General features: G+C 35.2%; 1 protein-coding gene across 28 annotated transcripts in view; it reads right to left on the bottom strand.

Moving 5' to 3' along the window:
• The window catches only part of ADGRL2 (adhesion G protein-coupled receptor L2), a 599,014-nt gene that overhangs the window by 73,445 nt on the left and 505,842 nt on the right, over positions 1-19,727 (bottom strand). For all 28 annotated transcript variants that reach the window (XM_019754311.3, XM_088791227.1, XM_074335022.2 and 25 more), the window contains one exon: positions 8,793-9,006. In XM_019754311.3, coding sequence (XP_019609870.1) covers positions 8,793-9,006 — 214 coding nt within the window. The remainder of the gene's footprint in view (positions 1-8,792; positions 9,007-19,727) is intronic.

Here is a 19,727-nt window from a genome sequence, read left to right as displayed (position 1 = left end):
AATGAACTTCCCTTTCTCTCATCTGACCAGTATCTGTTCAAAAATAATATCAAATTCAAACTTTTCAGGTATTATTCAATACTTAGGAAATACTGAATATTCGCAATGTAGTAGTATCCTTAGGGAAAATGGTCCTGGTTTCCTTGACCAATGCATGTAGTATAAAAGCTAAAAAACTATATATTAACTAGAAATATCCCTGAAAACCAGCAATTCACACTTGTACTCTCACGTCTTCATTATCTAGTCGAGTTATGTTACTAATTTTCATTTTAAAAGGAGAAACAAAGACCTCTGTAGGGCAGAATCTTTGATGCGACATTATTTCTTTCTTCTACATTTGCTAAGCAGGGTTGTAAGGGATATTTAGATGATTTGTCTTCTAATCTATTTTATAATTTATTAGTCTTTCTTGAGCATTAAATGTGAATGTTTAATATGATTCATGTTTATTACTGCCAATAGTCTCCCCTTCCTATAATGAGTGCTTTGGTTTAAATGTCCATCAGTAAGTGACATGCAAAGTATGTGTCCAATTAGATATACCAATTAGAGCTTTAATGATTATTTATTACTGTACTAAGGTTCAAGAGGCTGTACTAGTAACCTCCCAATCTTTGGCTAAAGAGAGGTGCTTGTAATTCCATTTAGTTGACTTAAAACAACTCAGCCAAAGAGTGAAAGAATTAGTGGAAACCCATCACCTAACAGAAAATAACCTAAGAAGATCACACAGAGATGATGAGATAGTAGCATCTGAGTTATTAATTTTTCCCAAGATACATTTCATCTTAATAGGCAAATGTCTGATACACCTGACACTACCGATAGATAAATGCACTTGGAATAAACAGCATGAAGGTTAGAATGTAGTTTCTCAGAAACGGCAGGCTTAGCTCCTATGAAAATAAATAGGTTCCCTAAATAAATATATTAAGTAAGAGAGAAGCACCGTCGACCAGTAAATATTTAAATAAAATATACCAACCCCCAAGTATTATAAAACATCAAATTAGATGAAAATGGCAGACTGGGCAAATTTTTCTCCCTCTAAAAAAAGGTCATAATAAAGAAGGGATGTGAGCATCTTAGAAAGACAGGCTTGAAGTTTATTGTGACCTATAAAGAAAGATCAGAAAACAAAAAATTAATTAAATTAAAAAAACCCTCATATAGCTCTGCCTTAGATACAAAGCTTCTTTATAAAGACTGAAAGATCAATATAAAAGTTGAGAGGGTTGTATGTCGAGGAGAGTATATCCACACTGAAATCTATAAATATGAAGTCTGCCAGAAAGCACTGGCAGAGCTGTGACTGCATTTTAATGGATCTTCATGGTTCAATTCTGAGAAGCTTCCAACATTCATCAGTTCCCACAGAAATGTTTTATGTGTATATGTGTATATCTAAGTATCTCCTTTCTTAAAATACTTTACACACACTGAGTGTCTATTAGTATACTTGAAAATAACACAAGCATATTTTAAAAAGCTAGGTAAAGTACTATTTAAGAATATTTATTATTTAAAAATTTCCATGCCACCAAGATAAACATTAATGAGGTTCTAGGTATAGATGATTTGATAGTTCAGCCCCTGTGGCAAATAATTCAAACCTTCTGAAGGTTCACAAAATAAAAAGACAGATATTATGCTGCCACTCCTTCCCAGGATAGTTTCCTAAATGAGAACATACAGTCGTCCCCTCTTAACCGTAGTTTCACTTTCTGGGTTTCATTACCTGCTCTCACCCACAGTCCAAAAACAGCAAATGAAAAAATACAGAAATAAACAATTCTTAGGTTTTAAATGGCATGCCGTTTAGCGTGATGAAATCTCCCGCAGTCCCACTCCACGCCACCTGGAACATGCATCATGCCTTAGTCCAGAGTACCCACACTGCTTATGCTTCCCACTGGTTAAGTCATTTAGCAGCCATTTAGGGTGTCAGGTCGACTGTCGTGGCATCTATCGCAGTGTTTGTATCCAAGTAACCCTTATTTTATTTAATAATGGTCCCAAAGTACAAGAGAAGTGATGCAGCAACTGGGATATACCAAAGAGAAGCTGTAAAGTGCTTCCTTGAAGTGAAAAGGTAAAAGTTCTCTAATTAATAGAAAAGAAAAAATCATATGCTGAGGTTGCTAAGAACTACAGTAAAAACAAATCTTCTATCCATGAAATTATGAAGAAGGAAAGGGAAACGTGTGATAGTTTTGCTGTCGCACCTCAAACTGCAGAAATTATGGAACAATGTGTGAGAGTGCTTAGTTATGATGGAAAAGACATTAAATTTGTGAGCAGCAGACATGAACAGAAAACGTGTTCTGATTGATGGCAACATGATGCACCAGAAAGCACTGAGCCTATCCGAAAACTTCAGCAAGGGATCCCCTGAAACGAGTGACACCAAGCCATTTACTGTAAGTAAGGGATGGTTGCAGATTCAGGAATACATTTTGCATTTTATCATCTCACATCACCACAAGAAGGGTAAGTACAGTACAACAAGATATTTTGATAGAGTCCACAGTCACATAACTTTTAGTACAGTATGTTACAACTGTATTTTATTAGCAGTTGTTGTGAATCTCTTACTGTGCCTAATTGATACACTTTATCATCAATGTGTATGTATAGGAAAAAACATAGTATATAAAGGGTTCAGACACTACACCCAGTTTTAGGCTTCCACTGGGGGTCTTGGAAAGCACCCCTATGGATAAGAGGGACTACCGTGCATGCTTCATTGTGAACAAAGTGTACTGACTATAAACAGTTTATTCCCAAGTGTCACGAAAGGGAGTTAGAATACAATGAGTCCCAAGTTCCTCGGCATCTCTAACAATCTGTTACCTAATAACTCTCTTAAAAATAGAAGCAATGGCCTATGTTTTCCCCCTCCCAAAAAGGGTCTCTACTTCTGTGCCTTGCCTGGTAGGATAGCAAGAATGGAAGTGGAGAGGCAGAGGGTAAGACCATTCTGCTTGTTCCTGGATGCAGAATGCATGGTTCCTCCAAACAGCCTTAACTTTAACTACGTGCTGGGAGTATTCACTCAATGTTCCAGTCTTATCCTGCATCTGCAGTAATGTAAAGAACCCACGGAACAAAAAAAGTAATGCACACACATGCAATAATGCATTTCTTCAAATCCTCATGCACAAAAGAAACTGTCACCACTCAAGTGGCTGCTGGGTTGACCATGTTAAATAACACAGGATTATTATACTTCGAGATAATAGGTTAGGACATTAATAGGGTTTAGAAATTCAAGGATAAAAAAGTTACTGAATGGGGTATAGGATGGGATAGATTAATCTGGTTCGTACATATTTTGGCTTACTTCTATCATCCCAACCTTTGTGGAAAAGATCTTGGCTCTAAAATAAGTTTTGTCACTTACTTAGCTTAATTTAATTAAATGGGACCCAAGTTCCAGAAGTTAGATTTTAAACATCCCTAAGTTGTACCTCTACTTTGTAAATCTAGATCGTGTATTTATTATGCATTGCTTGGTTCCATGTGACAAGGGTATTACCTAATTTTTCTGGTCTGTACAAGACTGAAAGCTACATTCTTGATTCCTATGCTGTAACACTGCTACCTTGAAAATCCTAGCATATTCTTTTATTTGAGTTGTCAAAATGGAATAAAAATCTTCAACAACGAGAATAAATGGTATGTCTTCACTGCTTTACTACTGGGTCTGAGCCATGATCCTCCTGTGCCCGTTCTGGTTTCCTTGACGGCAACTTTACCTGTGCCCCTCAACGCAGGTATGCTCTAGAACTCTGGCGTGCTCACACTACACAATCTCTGCGGGTGACATCATCTATTCACCTGCAACTATCCCTATCCCCACACTCATGAGTGCCAAATCTGTAAAAACAACTGCTTGCTCAACTAGTTATTTTTTTATAAGCCACCCTGTTCCCAAATAAACTTAAAGGCGCTTAAGAGGGTAGTACAACATCAAAAATACAGTACATTTTACTTAACAAGAAATCTAATACAGATGTGCTACGGGATTCTAACCAGTTGTAATCTATATGTGGGCTAAAAATCTAGGCTAAAAGCTTTTAAGGAGCCAGCCTAGTTCTCTAAGTCTACGGCAATTCTTTGATTTCCTTGGGCAACTTCAATTCCAAAAAAAAAAGTGAAAAAGAGCCTGTCTTTGAATCGATTACACAAAATATACTTTTCCTACCAGAGGAAAAACTGAGGCATGTATTCTTACTATCCTCTTGAGAGTAGTACACATTACTTGTAGAAACTCTTTGTATTGACAGAGGAACACTGATGAATATCCGATAGCATGAGCTGGGACTCTGTAACACTGGACCTACCCACGCACATGAATCATTAACCTTGACCTTAAATATTGAAAACAAAAACAGTAAATATTTACTTTCAGATGTCTAGGTCAAAATGCTAAAAACTTAAGGATGTATTACAGAGCATAATCTAAGGCAGCAAACTACACTGATGAGAATGAAAAGGTTCTTAGAGTGAAGAATATGAATAAAAGAACAACTATAAAACAATCCCAGAAGAGGATGTCAGGTACAATTTAGCGTATCACTTTAAGATACTAACTAGACTGTCCCCACGTGCTGCAAAGAACCAATATTGTTAGCAAATTCTAATTTATTTATTCATCCAAGGGTAGTAGGGTTGTTTTTCTTTAATAAATTCAAAGTGTGACACTATTAACTTCTTTTTTAAGTTATCCCATCATTACAGATCATTTTTTTAGTACTATCCTCAAAGAGTACTAAAAAAAGATCTGTAATGGTGATTATTTTATAAAGTATTAAAATACATATTTTAGAAAAGAATTTCATTTCTCACTTTTTAGGATGAGCCATTTGGTGTTCTTATAAGACATGTACACTGTCAGTTACTAATAAAGCCCTGGTTTCATACCTTTTTTTTTATTATTAGTTTCAGGTGTACAAAGCAACGGAATAGTTAGACATTTACATCCCTCACAAAGTGGTAAATCCCTCCCCCAAGCTACTACCCCTCTGACATCTGATATAGCTGATGGTTTCATACTTTTAAATGAGCAGAAAACAGAAAACGGAGAATGAGTAACAATACTCTTATTACCAGCAGAGTCAGAGTTACAAGTGTTATTTATTTACTTGACTCTCAACTGCTGAAGCAATTCCAATTTTTGTGCCTATCTCCATCATTATATGCAGAAAACGGAGACTTTCAAATTTAATAGAAAAGATTCTAGTGATTTTGATTTTTCCAAAAAGAAATTTTCTACATTAAAGGAAAAAAAGTCTCTTTCCTACATTATTGAATCACATTATTTGATGATCATAAATGGAAACATTGGTCAAATTGTTAGGAGTTTGGTGAAAATAACTCTTACTTTATTTTAAATACTGTAAGTATTTTAAAATTAAAACAATAGGGACAGGGGGTTATCACTTTGTAAGGGGTGTAAAAGTCTGTTACATTGTTTTGTACACCTGAAACTAATAAAAATAATAATAATAATAATTAAAAGAAAAGCCAATATATTCTACACATTCAGTAACTATTCAGTAATAATTCAGCTGCAAATACATTGTCTATCTATTTTTCTTACAGCTATCTGAAACTTGTATGTAATGGTCAAATATGGCAGACTTCCTTAAAGGTTTATATTGTACATACTAATACATAGACTAGAGTACTTATAAGCTACCACTATGAAACTCATTTTTAAGTCATCTTAACATTGTTTTCCTTGTCAATAAAGTATTCATGTTTAAATTGTCATTATGGTGATTGAATAATTATAAGTCACCAGTATAATATGACAATTTAAAAATGGGGTTTTGACGGCCAGTTTTGGAATCATCCCCTTATTTGCATTAATACACATAAATTGTTTAGACATTTTGACAACAAGGGTATGGAAAACAACTGTATGCTTTCACAGAATTTAAATACCTCAAAACTCTAGTTCCTTTCAAAAGTATCAAAAATGCAGCCCTACTTTTATAACACGAAACAATAAAAATAACTTGCTATCTATCTTGTACATTCCCTATATGTAGTTGTATTTATATGTACAAGTATGATAACTTACGTATTTTGCTAGATAGTCAACTGTGTGCTAGATTTAACTGTGTAAGCCCACATACAAAGGTAAGTTACCCACAATGTATGTTCTTCAAGGCTAGCTCTTCTAGATTTTCTCTTTGTTCCAATTCCCAATGCTTGCTGCTTGCCAGTCTTAGTAAAAACAGGTAATTATACAGAAGAGTTTTTCAGTCCCTATTTCTCTCTGGCCTATTTTTAAATGCTCAAATCATATCACTGCCTTTGAATAGTTGGATCAACATGTAAGGAATGAATAAATGGTCAATTATTAGCAGTTGCCTTTATTGCCTCCCTAACATAGGCAATTCCCAAATTTTGAAATACCATATACAAATTGTTCTATTATAACTTACTGTAGCAATGAATTTATTCTTCCAAATAAGTTATGTTTTGTGGTTCGCTCATTGGTCAGATTTCGTATTCTACATAAAGGACTTTAAAACTACTGATCAAGTACCATTTATGCAAATAAACTTTAGTCTTAATTTTTTTTAATAACTGCCCTTTAAGAAATAAAAATAAAAACATTTTGATGGAAATCTTTTTAAAGTATTGTATATGTTCTCTGGTTTCCTAAAAACATCTTGGTCAGTATCAACATTAAAAGAAAACTACTTACTACGAATGTGCTACCAATAAAAATATGCTAGTACATATTCACTGTGAAATAAGAAATTTTACAGCAATTTGTACCCATACTCTTACAGTGTAGATTTTAAAAAAATCCTTTTTCCATTGACTCTTATAATTTCTTGATGTTTTCAATGTGCCTACAATAACCAGACTCATCTAAAAATTTTGCTCTTCTACTTTAAGGCAGACTAGTAAGTAAGCCAGAGAGCTAGACAGAATATTGTGTGCAGAGGGGGAAAAGAAGCAGAAGGATGAGGGTGAAAGCTTTGGGTAGAACTATGGTTTTCCTAGTAAACAAAATATAAAAAGCAATAATGTATAATAAATTTGGTGATACTAAATTTTCTTTCAAAGTTTCTCTGTTTCAAATAACTGGGACTGCTGGATATTAAATGCAATAGTTCAATCACAACTAACCACAATTTTAATATCTTATATACAAGAAAACTCTAATATGCCAAGAGTACCAATATTTAGAAAAACAAAAGATGCCAAGAGTTATGTGCTCTGGGTTAAGGCAGAGGAAAGGCAACCCCTATCATCAGCAGGCTTTTCCATTCTCTCTCTGTAGGAAGGCAGTTGTCCAGTTAAGAGAGATCATTTACAGAAAGTTTAAAATGTACTTTCCAACACATTGTTTTTTAAAAATGAAACCAATAGTTTATTACCCAAACAAATATATATATATATATATATATATATATATATATATATAGAGAGAGAGAGAGAGAGAGAGAGAGAGAGACACACGAGGGCAAGAGCAAATGTGCAAGTGCATGCAGTATATGCTTCCTTAAGTTGCATTTGTTGTTTTTATTTTGTTTGTTTTCTAAAGATAAGGATAAAAAGAATGAGAAGACCTGCCACAGGCTGGGAGGAAATATTTGTAAAAGACGTATCTGATAAAGGATTATTATCCAAAATACATCAAGAACTCTAAAAACTCAACAATAACAAAACAAACAACCTGATTTTAAAAAATGAGTAACAGGGCCAGCCTGGTGGCTCAGGGAGTTGGAGTTTCATGCTCCTAACTCCGAAGGCTGCCGGTTCGATTCCCACATGGGCCAGTGGGCTCTCAAGCACAAGGTTGCCGGTTCTACTCCCCGAGTCCCGCAAGGGATGGTGGGCTCCGCCCCCTGCAACTAGCAATGGCAACTGGACCTGGAGCTGAGCTGTGCTCTCCACAACTAAGACTGAAAGGACAACTTGAAGCTGAACAGCACATTGAAAGGACAACAACTTGACTTGGAAAAAAGTCCTGGAAGTACACACTGTTCCCCAATAAAATCTTAAAAAAAAAAAAAAATGAGCAACAGACCTGAACAGACACCTCACCAATGAAGATATACAGATGTCATGTGAGCAAAGTGAAAAATGTTCAACACAATGGAAAATTGGGGAATTGCAAATTAAAACAATGAGAGACTACCACATACCTATTAGAATGACACAATTCTAAAACACTGATATCACCAAAAATAGGTAAAAGTGTGGAGTAACAAAACCTCTGACTACTGGTGGGAATACAAAATAGTACAGTAACTTTGAAAGACTGTTTGACAGTTTCTTACAAAACTAAACACACTCTTACCATAGGATCTAGTCATTGTGCTCCTTGGCATTTATCCAAATTAACTCTCTGTACTTTCTGCTATTTTTGATATAAAAAAAGTTTATTAATTTAAAAAAAAGGAGAAATTATTGCCAAAGATCCAGACGTTTAAACATTCTTGATATTACAAAAATTTCAAAATTTTAAAACCCTAAAATACAATATTACATTTGAAATATATATCTGTACTCTTCATTTTATGATATATTAAAAAAATAAAGATGTTATTACATATTCTTTCTGATATGTCAACCTATATAAAAACGGTAAGACATTTAAATGTTAAAAACTTACAGTAGAAATCGACATTAGTAGGTAAAACCCTAACCCAGTTTAATAAATATGCTGAGATATGGACTGCTCCCATCCACTTTGGAGTTATTATACCAATTTGGATGTAATAGCTAAAATAGGATAGCAAAGCATGAATATTTACCTTTGAGTCATAATTTTGAAGGCATCTGGGAGGTAGCAGTCTGTATTCTCCATCTGAAACGGGTCAGCATCACAAATCTTGTCATCTGTCCGACCGTAGTTAGCGCTCTCAATCATGATGACATCACTGCCTGGACATCGCAGATCTATAGAATAACCTTCACAGGATAATTCTCGCCTAACTAACCCAAATGGTAAAGCTGCTCTGCTGAAACCTAAAAAGAAAAAATAATAAATGATTAATTAACTCACTTATGAAGCATATTATTTCAGTAAGGCATTTTTCAAGTAATATAATACAATTCTGGTCTATATTCAAGAGATGTCACACAAACTATGTTTTTTTAAGTTCTCCATTCATACATTTATTAAATAATTCCTTGGTTCTTTATTATCTGTCAAGAAGTCATTAGATTTTTTAAAAAATATGTATCTTTAGCTGGACTATTTCACCCGTTAGAGACAATTTGAAATTATTCTAAACAAAACATTTTCTGTATCATCTAGTCACAAACAGAAACTAAGTAGCTCTTTTTGAGTAAATTCAGAGAAAAATGACAAATTTAATCAATGGATTTATAAACATTGCTGTTTTACAGAATGTAGTAACAACCAACCAAGAAAACAGTGTTCATTTATGCAATGGAATAAAAGCTCTGCTACACACTCGCTTTATTTATCATTTAATGTAGACATAGTAATTCCTGTTAGTAGCATTGCCTTAAAAACACTTTCATTTTAGCAGTTTCCCCCTAAAATAACTAAGCTACTATGGCAGTAACATATCTATGGCACAATAACTTATTTCAATTTATACACACTTTAAAACTGACAAAAATCAACAGATGGGAATTCAAAGGAGGCAGCCCTGCTCCAATCCAGGCCAGCACCTTGAAACGCCCAGAAAGGGCAAAATTTCTTAAGGTTCAGTTTTGTCATCTACAGAATGCAGAGAAAACATCTGTGGTGTGTTACTTTTCCTACCTGTGTGACTCAAAAATGAAATAATGTACATGTGAGTGATTAATGAAAAATGCTATATGAACTGATGCATGGTGCATTATGGAGCGTATAGACACCCACTGTTCATGAGTGCTGTGAAAAAGATTCCCAAATGGAATAAAAGATTAGAATTTTAAATTTAACCAGTATTCAAGCAGGTTAAGTAGTAACAGAGCACAGGAGGAAGCGCAAAAGCAGAGAAAGCCAAGAACAGCCAAGAAGAACGATGTGGGGGAGAAGTACATCTGTGGTATGCAGATGTGCTACCTATGGGTTAGCGATTGTTATCAAAAACTTCTCCTCCACTGTCTCCCTTTTTAATTTCAGTTCTCTAACCTGTTGTCATGTATAGCATTCCAATAATTTCAGTACTTTTTTCTTATCTCTATCCTTTTAATCACTCTGCATTATATCAATTATTCCTTATATCCCTTTTTATACAAAAACATGGATATTCAGAAGTTAAACTGTTCCAAGATATAAACTTCCGAATTGAAGGGCTGGGTTGTGTACAGGTCAATCCAATGCCGTAAGTTGTCCTCTTTAACTTAATTGCACAATGCCTCTTCACTAATTCAGTGAAAATGAAAGTCACCTGGATAAATGTACATCCTTTCCAAGATGCAAATAATTCTCCAAAGGGTTACTGGGTTACACATTGGTATGGTTTAGAAAACCAGTAATTCTCAAAGTTGGTGGACCTCTCAGTTCTACTGAGAAAACTAAAGGTGTGATTGGAATGAAGAGAAGAAAAGGACATAATTTGGAGCACAGACATCTTCAGGGGATTGTAGCAAAACCCAACCTTGGTAGGTTTTCACTAAGAAGGTTTATGGTCTTATGAGATGAGTGAAAGTATGTGAGAGGTACACTACCAATGAAGAAGAAAGAAATACAGAAACGGAGTTGGGAAAATATCAACACACACAGTAAACATAAACAGGCCAGCCTTTCAAAAAGTTTATTTATGAACTTCCTTAAGTTCATAAACTTCTACATGTATTATTGCTTTCTTCCATTTCCTGATACTGTACCACACTGCCTATACAAATAAATCTGCTTGAACTAGTCTTATTATAGTTGTTTGAATTGAAAATACTTTTAGGGCTTCAGAAGCTGACAGTTTTGTGGCAAAAGCTGTGTGGAAATTCATACAAGTGACATCATATAAAATTTTGGAGCACAACCCATTTTAAAGCAGACATGATCTGCAGTTATAATTCTTTGATGAAAGAATAAATCATATTACTAGAAAATATTGCAAATATTAGACCTTATTATTAGAAGATGGTCTTGGAGCCATAATTCACAACTTTTACTATTTGTCAAAAATATAGGTTTACAAAGCACTATGGTTTTTAAATTGAGCCCTTTCATTTTTATTGTTGTTGATAGTTTGCAGAATTACAGTTATGGTTCTAAGTGAATTTTCAGAGCCTCAAGGATTACTGTCAGTTAGATTCGAACCTATTCAGGGTTCTCAGGACTCCAGAGTCCATGCTCGTATTAATGGCCATGAACAGAAAAGTACTCAGTGACTTCTCAAGCCACCTTGTTGATAGCCGGACAAGATTTATACATTTTAATACAATCTGAAATTCACCAAGGCATGTTAGTAAATTTGACAGGAAACAACTACTGGAAAGGTTCACAAAACCAGAAATATTGATCATAATAAAAACTGCAGGGGAAGCTGGACGGCTCAATGGTTAGAGCGCGAGCTCTTAACAAGAGGTTGCTGGTTCGATTCCCACATGTGCCAGTGAGCTGTGCCCTCCACAACTGATTGAAAACAATGACTTGACTTGGGACTGAACCTGCGCCGCACCACACACACACACACACACACACACACACACACACACAACTAGATTAAAAACCAATGACTTGACATCCTGGAAAAACACACTGTTCCCCAATAAAAATTGGGGAGAAAAAAACTGCATTTGTGGAAATGTAGAGACATGTGCCATAAGTATAAAGAGAGCCTAATCTACACTTCAAATGTGTACATATGAAAACAATAGTGATAAAGTATGGGCATCTGGGTCAGCCTTGTGAACTAGGCTAAGTCATTTTACTTCTCTGGGTTTTAATTTCTTTTTCTAAAGAATTTAAACTCATTTCAAAGTTGTACTGAATTTCACCAGTTTATGATTCTAAACAGGCAAGCTCCTTTTAATCAGGTACACATGCTATTCTAATATTTTCCAGTGATCAATAATTGTTCTGTTTCTTTAAAAAAAAAAACATATGAGAGAATGTTAACATGGATGTGTTGTGACACAACATGTTTGTAGGCTATATGGTACTGTCATGATAATTCTCAGAAGCATGTGTGATGAACGAGGCAGGACTCACACAAATCACAAGCAGACATCTTCCTGAATTAACTTTTAATCAAAACCTTAGTGGAAGAGAGAAAATAAACGTGGGTCAGTTATGCAATCAAAAGAAAAATTTACATAAGTTTTAAAGAAAAATGTGCCTTCTTTGGCCACATCATACTATTTCTCTGAAAACTTCAGGGAGTGTGCATCCAACCTCTTCCACTGACAATGGTAATTCAAATGAAGTTTGGAAAGTCTTAAATAAAACTATGACAATTAACATTAATTTTAAAAATTCAGTATTTTCACTTAAGTAAATCTTACGAAAAGGCAGAGCAAAGCTTCTTCCTAAATGCATTTATTTACCCCTTATTTATATGCATTAATGACTTATTATACTGAGTCACACAGAAGAAATCACAAGTATGGCCATTACTTCTTAATCACACTTTCTGCCTTTGTACATGAAGTGATTCTTAACTGTTCCAGTGGGGTATTTTTGAGAACAATTTTTTAAAAATCACTTGCCAAGACTATAATATGGCTGATTCCCAAACATGACTTTGCATCAAAGTCAGCTGGTGTTTTTAAAAAGAAATCTTCAAGCCCTAATTGAGACCTACTAAATCAGATTCTCTGTGTTCAGATGAAGCTGAGATATCTGTATTTGGAGAGGAAAAGGTGAAGTTATTTGCAACATACTGCTAAAACTGCTATAACTAAGATGTGCCAAGAATTTCTCCAAGGCCTTTTATAAAAGAGTTTTTATTTCTCTATTGAGATTGCATATTTTTAAGCCATTGTCATCATATTTCCTCTTAATACTTTAATATAGTTTTATTTTAATCTTTGATCATATTCATAATAGCCACTTTGAAATGTTTATCTGCTAAATCTAACGTCTGGGCCCACATAGAGGAAGTTTCTACCGAATGCTTTTTCTCCTGAGTATGGGTTAACTTCCCTGTTTCTCTGCCTGTGTTGTAAATGTTTTGTTGTTGTTGAAAACTAGACATTTTAAATGATACGCTGTTAGCAACTCTTGATTCAGATTTCTTTCCCCTGAGAATTGTTGCTGTTGTGATATTTTCTTTTTAGTATCATGACTGTATTTAAATCTGTAGAATCTGTCTCCTGCATAGTGTGCAAGCTGCTACGTCTCTGCTCCTTGTTACTGCTGCTGTTATTTTAGCTCTTATTTTTATTTTCTAGCCTGGCTTCCTAGGGATCACCCCTGTGCTGGCATAGCTTAGTGATCAGCCAATGTACGAGCAGAGACTTTTCACAAATACCATGAACCCAGAACAAGGTCTCTACACTCTGCTGACTGAGCTGAGTGTGAGTTAGGGCAAGTGTTCAAAGTTTGGGCCATTTTCAAGTTAGCCTTGGTTACTTAACCTTCTGCCAAGTCCTCTCTTTTCCTTGGAATGTGTGTGTACCTTCCAGTTAGTCAAGAATGCACAGAGAACTTTTAGCCCTTTCATTTCCAAGATTTCCTGGTTATGTTTCAGACAGGCCCTCCAATCTCCACACATGGGACCATACTTCAGGCTAGCAGAGCCAGGGGTTTCCACCCATCTGTTTTCCAGTGTTGACTACTTTTACTGACAACGCAGCGGGACACGGGCTTCCACTCTCCACTCCAAATCAAGCTAACTCACCCTGGCATCAGAAGCACCGAATTTCAAGGCCAGCCTTGCCTTAATCAAACTTCCACAATGAAAGGCTGGGGGCGGTGTGTGTGGGGGTGGGGGTGGGGGTTGATGGGGGGTAATAGGAGCAGCCCCAGGCTAGAAGGTTTTAAACTTCCAAGGCTCATACCACAAATTCTATCAGCTTCTCATAAATAAATGCTTCCCATTTCTTATTTGGCTCTGATTAATTTCCAGACCTAAAATGGTTCTTGTTGACAATTATGTTCAGTTTTCTACTTCTTTGGGGGGAGAAGAAGATTTGCTACTCTCTTCACCCCATCATCACCAGAAGTCCCTTGAAGGACTCTACAAATAATTACTAACTATAAATTCTCAAAACAGTTGTATAACTATTGTTATTACCACCATTTTACAGAGGAGGAAATTGAGGCCCAGGAATAAAATTAAATTTTCCATGATCACACCTCAAATACAAATGAAAGCAAGGTTGGAAACCCAATAATTCAGTTACCAGTTCCTGGTCTTAACTGCTACTTTAATGCCTCTACAAATGATAATAAGTAGCAGCAGGTTTGGGGGTAGAGGATGTAGTAGGAGAGTACTGGCTGCTTCTAGTCTTAGAGGAAGAAGGGCAGGGAAAGGAAATGGTGTGTCTGACGGTCGAGTATTCAATGAAATTCCTCAGTCAACATTATCAACGTAAAGAAATTCCCAAATCAAAGCCTTTTAATCACATTACTACTATGACATTTATCCGAAGATGTATTTTCAATCTTTATCTCAAAGAAAAAAATAAGCATCCCAACAAATATAATCCAATCCATCTTGCAACTGTGGCAAACGAAGAAAAAACTTGTGGGAGGCCCCGTGAGTAACGAAATCAATACTGCAGCTTTGTGCTGTGCAAATGTGAACACTGCCAAATAGTGGTGCTTAGAGTAAAATGAACTGTTTTGCCCCATTTTCTCCACTCTGAACAAATGATTTTGAAAAGACAATTCCCCCGCCCCCCTCCCAGAGTTATAAAATGTCAAGCAATAACTCTCTGTGCTTTATGGCTAGTGATTAGAATAAATACCTCCCAGCAACAGGTGCAGTGACTTAGGATTGAAATCATTCACATTCAGGGGATAACTCCTAATAAACAGATGCACTGCTGCCAGATGGGAATTCGTGAGACCAGAATTGGAATTCTATCATTGGATGTTGCATCATTTGTGAGCATTTTTGCAAGAAAAGATGCTCCTCTGGCAATAAATAGTACATGCTGCTATAAGCTTAGCCTTCTTATGGACTTCAAGCCCTTGATTGGGAACAGTCTGCTTTGCTAATATTGTCTCCATTTAGTCTCCTTTTTGTACATCTCTGTAAAATCATGCATCCCTGTAAAAGTCTTCTTATTAAGCTGTAATATAAAACTTCAACTTTTCTGGTACTGTTTTTCTTAATTACTTTGAACTAACCCCTGTCATGGATGCTACTGCTCACGCTGTCTAGGGTTCCCAGAAGCACCATGACTTTTGATTATCAGGGACCTCTATGGGAGTGAGGTTGTGACTTTAAGCTCTCCTGAGACATTAAGTCAGGCCAGAGTCTACTACCAGTGTTAGCATTCAAAATCTCTGATTTATTCTTGTTTATATATGTTAATGAGATTTCTTCCTAAAAAAGAAATGAGAAAAAATAAGAAGGGGACATGATTTCAACCAGGTTGAACTCTAGCCTACAAGCTTCCAGAAAACTTATTTCCATTTCATTATAATTTAGATGAAAACAGAATGTTAAAAGCAAACCTAAAAGATAAATTATTTGACTAGTAGTTCAACTTTTTCATTTATCAGTGCATATTCATGAGGTCATCAAAACAAAATTTTTTTAAAAATCAAGGATTTATAATAAAACTTGTCTTTGTATACTAAAAAGCAGTATGTTAAAAACATTACACATAAGTTTACAGAATGTCCCTCTACTGTTTTAGTCACTGTTAGTCTGTTTAAGAAATAACTATATCAATCATACCCTAAAACATCCAAATTTTTTTTTTGGATTCATTACCATATAATTCTTTTAACCTGTCAGTAATTATGTGAGGAACCTAAAAAATGGGGAGAGTAAAAAATTACTTTCACCTTCGAATTTGTTTTCATGACAAGAGTAAAGAAAATAAAAGAATGCAATGTCATTTCCAACCTTAAGCACACTAGCTTTGAAAATGTAGCAATCTGTGTGACATAAACTTGGTTATTAGCATGAAACACAAAGCAAATCCTTACAGAAATATAAAGTTCTTGCAAAAGAAAGTATTAAAACAATCTATGGGGGGCCGGCCCGGTGGCTCAGGGGGTTGGAGCTCCATGCTCCTAACTCCAAAGGCTGCCGGTTTGATTCCCACATGGGCCAGTGGGCTCTCAACCACAAGGTTGACAGTTCGATTCCTCGACTCCCCCAAGGGATGGTGGGCTGCGCCCCTCACAACAAGCAACGGCAATTGGACCTGGAGCTGAGCTGTGCCCTCCACAACTAAGATTGAAAGGACAATAACTTGACTCGGAAAAAAGTCCTGGAAGTACACACTGTTCCCCAATAAAGTCCTGTTCCCCTTCCCCAATAAAACCTTAAAAAAAAAAAAAATCTATGATCATGTACTATAAAATAACTCAGCATATATGAGTGATATGCCTTAGTTTCATATATCATTTGATTTACCAACTGTTTTTTTAATTTGGGATATATTTTAAATTATGAAACATTTCAAACAAATGGTTTTCTAAGAAGACTATTTAGTTGGAAGCAAAATCAATTTATATGCAAAATACTGATTTAAATTGGAATACACAAAAAATTCCTAATACACGCATGATGAAATATTAATGCATAATCAAGTCCAACTACATAAATAACAAGGGGGGAAAAACTTTATCTTTGGGATTTGCTAAGAGTAACAAAATTCTGGACACGACACTCAGGTAAAATTTTATTTTTAGAACACCATCAGTAGATAGGTTCACACATTATTTCTGAAATCCTCTCAATATTTTAAGGAGAAAATACACATTATGAGTCCCTCACGACATTTTGGGATTAAATTCCTCATTAGAAAGAAATTCATTTCTCCCACTGGAAAACTTGTAAACCACCGATTAATAATTCACACGTGCCACTAAAATATAGCAATTTAAGAGTTATGAAATGCTATCTGTTTAATTCTGAACTCTAAAGGAAAAAATCCTGATAAGCCTGACTATTAAAAATAATATATGCCACAGAAGGAGACGCTTTTAATAGTCTCAGCATATAGCTGTAATTTCTCCAAAGTCCACAAATATAATACTTGAATTCTTATCTACTTTTTAAAAAATAGTGAATTTTTTATTAAGCCACAATATTACCCTTACCACTCAATAACTATGTTTAAACTACTCCCCCTGCAAGTATATTTTACTCCTTTTTCTCTTGGGCAACAATTACTCTCCAAAATCCAGTTCAAAGCTCCCCTAACCATGGGGACAAGGAGAACCTGAGCTCAGGTTTAGTTCATCTATTTTCTGTCTTATGATGAATATTTATTGAGCACGTACTATGTGCCTAGTACTTTTCTAGATACTGGGGACATAACAGTCAACAAAATGACCACAATCCCTATGCCTGGGTAACTTACATGAGGAGTGAGTTCTCCTTGAACAAAACTATCATATCTATCTGGTTCACCATTATAATGCCAAAACCTAATAAAGAGTCAGTTTACACTGCTCTCTTTATAGAGGGCATGAAGAAAAGTACGTTAAATAAATGGATCTATGAATAAATGGGGTGAAGGAACAACTCTGAGCTCCTCCATCAGAGCAGGCAAAGTGCTCTAAGAAGGGTTTCTACTTAAATTCCTTCCCTGCTGAACTTCGAGCTGCTCGATAGGAAGAAGCGAATCTTATTCTCTTTTGTATTCTTGTTTTGCAGCACAGTACATGGCACATAGGAAGCATGTAATTTTTATCAAATTTTATTTTATGCTTTATTTTATACTTTAGTTCCTCATATAGAAAGATGTCAAATGTACACAAGAACATAAAAAGATTTTTTTTTCATAGGGGGAAAACACACAGGTATATTTTTTATATATATATGTTAATTTTAAAGTTTCCAGTTTTGATGTTTAAGCTATTCACATCATCAGAAAACGTTTTATATTTAAAAATGCAGCTGTAAGGAGATAAAAAATATAACAAAGATGACATCTTCAGAGTCCCCAAGTCAGTAAGACTCAACTACGATATGCACTCTTAAATGACTACCTGTTAAGAGTGCAAAATCATCCAGGAGTTGTCATCCTTAGTCATGCAAAAGCATCACAAACACCAAAGGAGCAACTTTACCCCTCTTTTTTTACCTCCAGAAAGACTGGGAACAGTCTTTATATTTATTATATTTCATGACTAGTTAAAACCAATTTAATATTAAGAAGTTACTATCAGAAAAGCAATTTCAAGTCATTCACATACTTATCAAATTAAAATTATTAATTCTGTATAATGATTCACTGACGATGACGGCGACAACAACAAACAATGAAACCTAGAAAATAATCACAGAATATGCAACAAAACATCAGTTTCATCCTCTCCTCAGGTACAACAATCTATTTCTATTTCCATGTTGATACTGTAATATAATCAAAATATAAACAAAAATGTGAAATGTGTTCCCTTATCCAGGGACTCGCGCCCCACCCTCACCCCCAACCATACTGGCTAAAGGATTCTATTCCTTTGCTGTGACCCTATGAGTCTGATGACTGAAACCATGTAGGGGTGGTGACCTTACACTATTCCTCAGGCAGGTCTCCCAGATCAGAGTCAAAATTTGAATTCTAAGTCCATTTGTTAATGCCTTGCTGTATTTAAACATACACAAGAAGTATTTTTTTTAAAAAACCCACAAAAAGTTATTAACTATAATTTCATTTTTTAAAAGGTATGTTGAAGTTGAAATCACAAGGACAACAACGTATACGAATATAAGATTTCCATGTCAATTAACTTTTATTTGGCAACAATAAACTCTAAAGGTGTGAAGAAGTTACCAGTGTAACAAGTGGCTTCCTTGTTAAAAGTATCTTATAGGGGGGCCAATTAATACCACTTCTAAAACTTATTTGAGTTAACTACATTGAAACTGCACTGAAACCACCCACTCATTTCTCTCAGCCCCAAACAGGAATCCAAATATAATCACATTCAACCACTGCTGACTCAAATGTCCTAGAAGGGAAAGGCTTTATATCTCCATATACATCCAGGTGAGGTATTTATTTCTCACTTCACATAGGAAAAGAGTAAAACAGCCTGAAACCAGTCTTGACTCTTATATCTTGACTTTTCACAAACTTACCCAACACTAACACTTAGATCACTTTAAAAATGTCAGCCACTTAACCTTTCTCCCACTAAAGGGAGAAATATCCTGTCTTTTTTTTCCCTATATGTTATAAAGGGCACTCTTCCCCTAAAACCTCAAAAGACTTCTTGAAGTTAGGGCTTTTTTTTTTTAACTGAACACACGAATACTTATGGAAGATGATAGAAAGGCTTTTCTGCTAAGGGTAAGAAGGCATTTTCCGGCAGGGCTCTGGGAAGGGAAGAAAAAAAAATGCTTACTGAAGTACTTTTCTACCTCAAAAAAAACTCATGAGACTCAAGTTGATTTTTTTTATTCCCCCCCCTTTTTCCTCTAAACATTACTTACAATCATATTCTAAACTATGCTACATACATGAAATTTTTAAAACCCAAAATCTAGACTGTCACTACTAACACGTTAAGACTACTCCTCTTTTACAATGGAAGGTTTTTATAAGCAGTTGTAGGATACATTTCTAAAACATATACAGAGCTTAAGGGAATAACTAACCAAGTGAGTAATATGACATCTAAAAAAATACTCCAGTGAACACTG

This window comes from Rhinolophus sinicus, chromosome 14 (assembly GCF_057876585.1).
Source record: "Rhinolophus sinicus isolate RSI-liver-muscle chromosome 14, RSI-T2T, whole genome shotgun sequence".
Lineage (NCBI taxonomy): Eukaryota > Metazoa > Chordata > Mammalia > Chiroptera > Rhinolophidae > Rhinolophus > Rhinolophus sinicus.
This window is presented reverse-complemented; position numbering and strand designations above follow the sequence as displayed.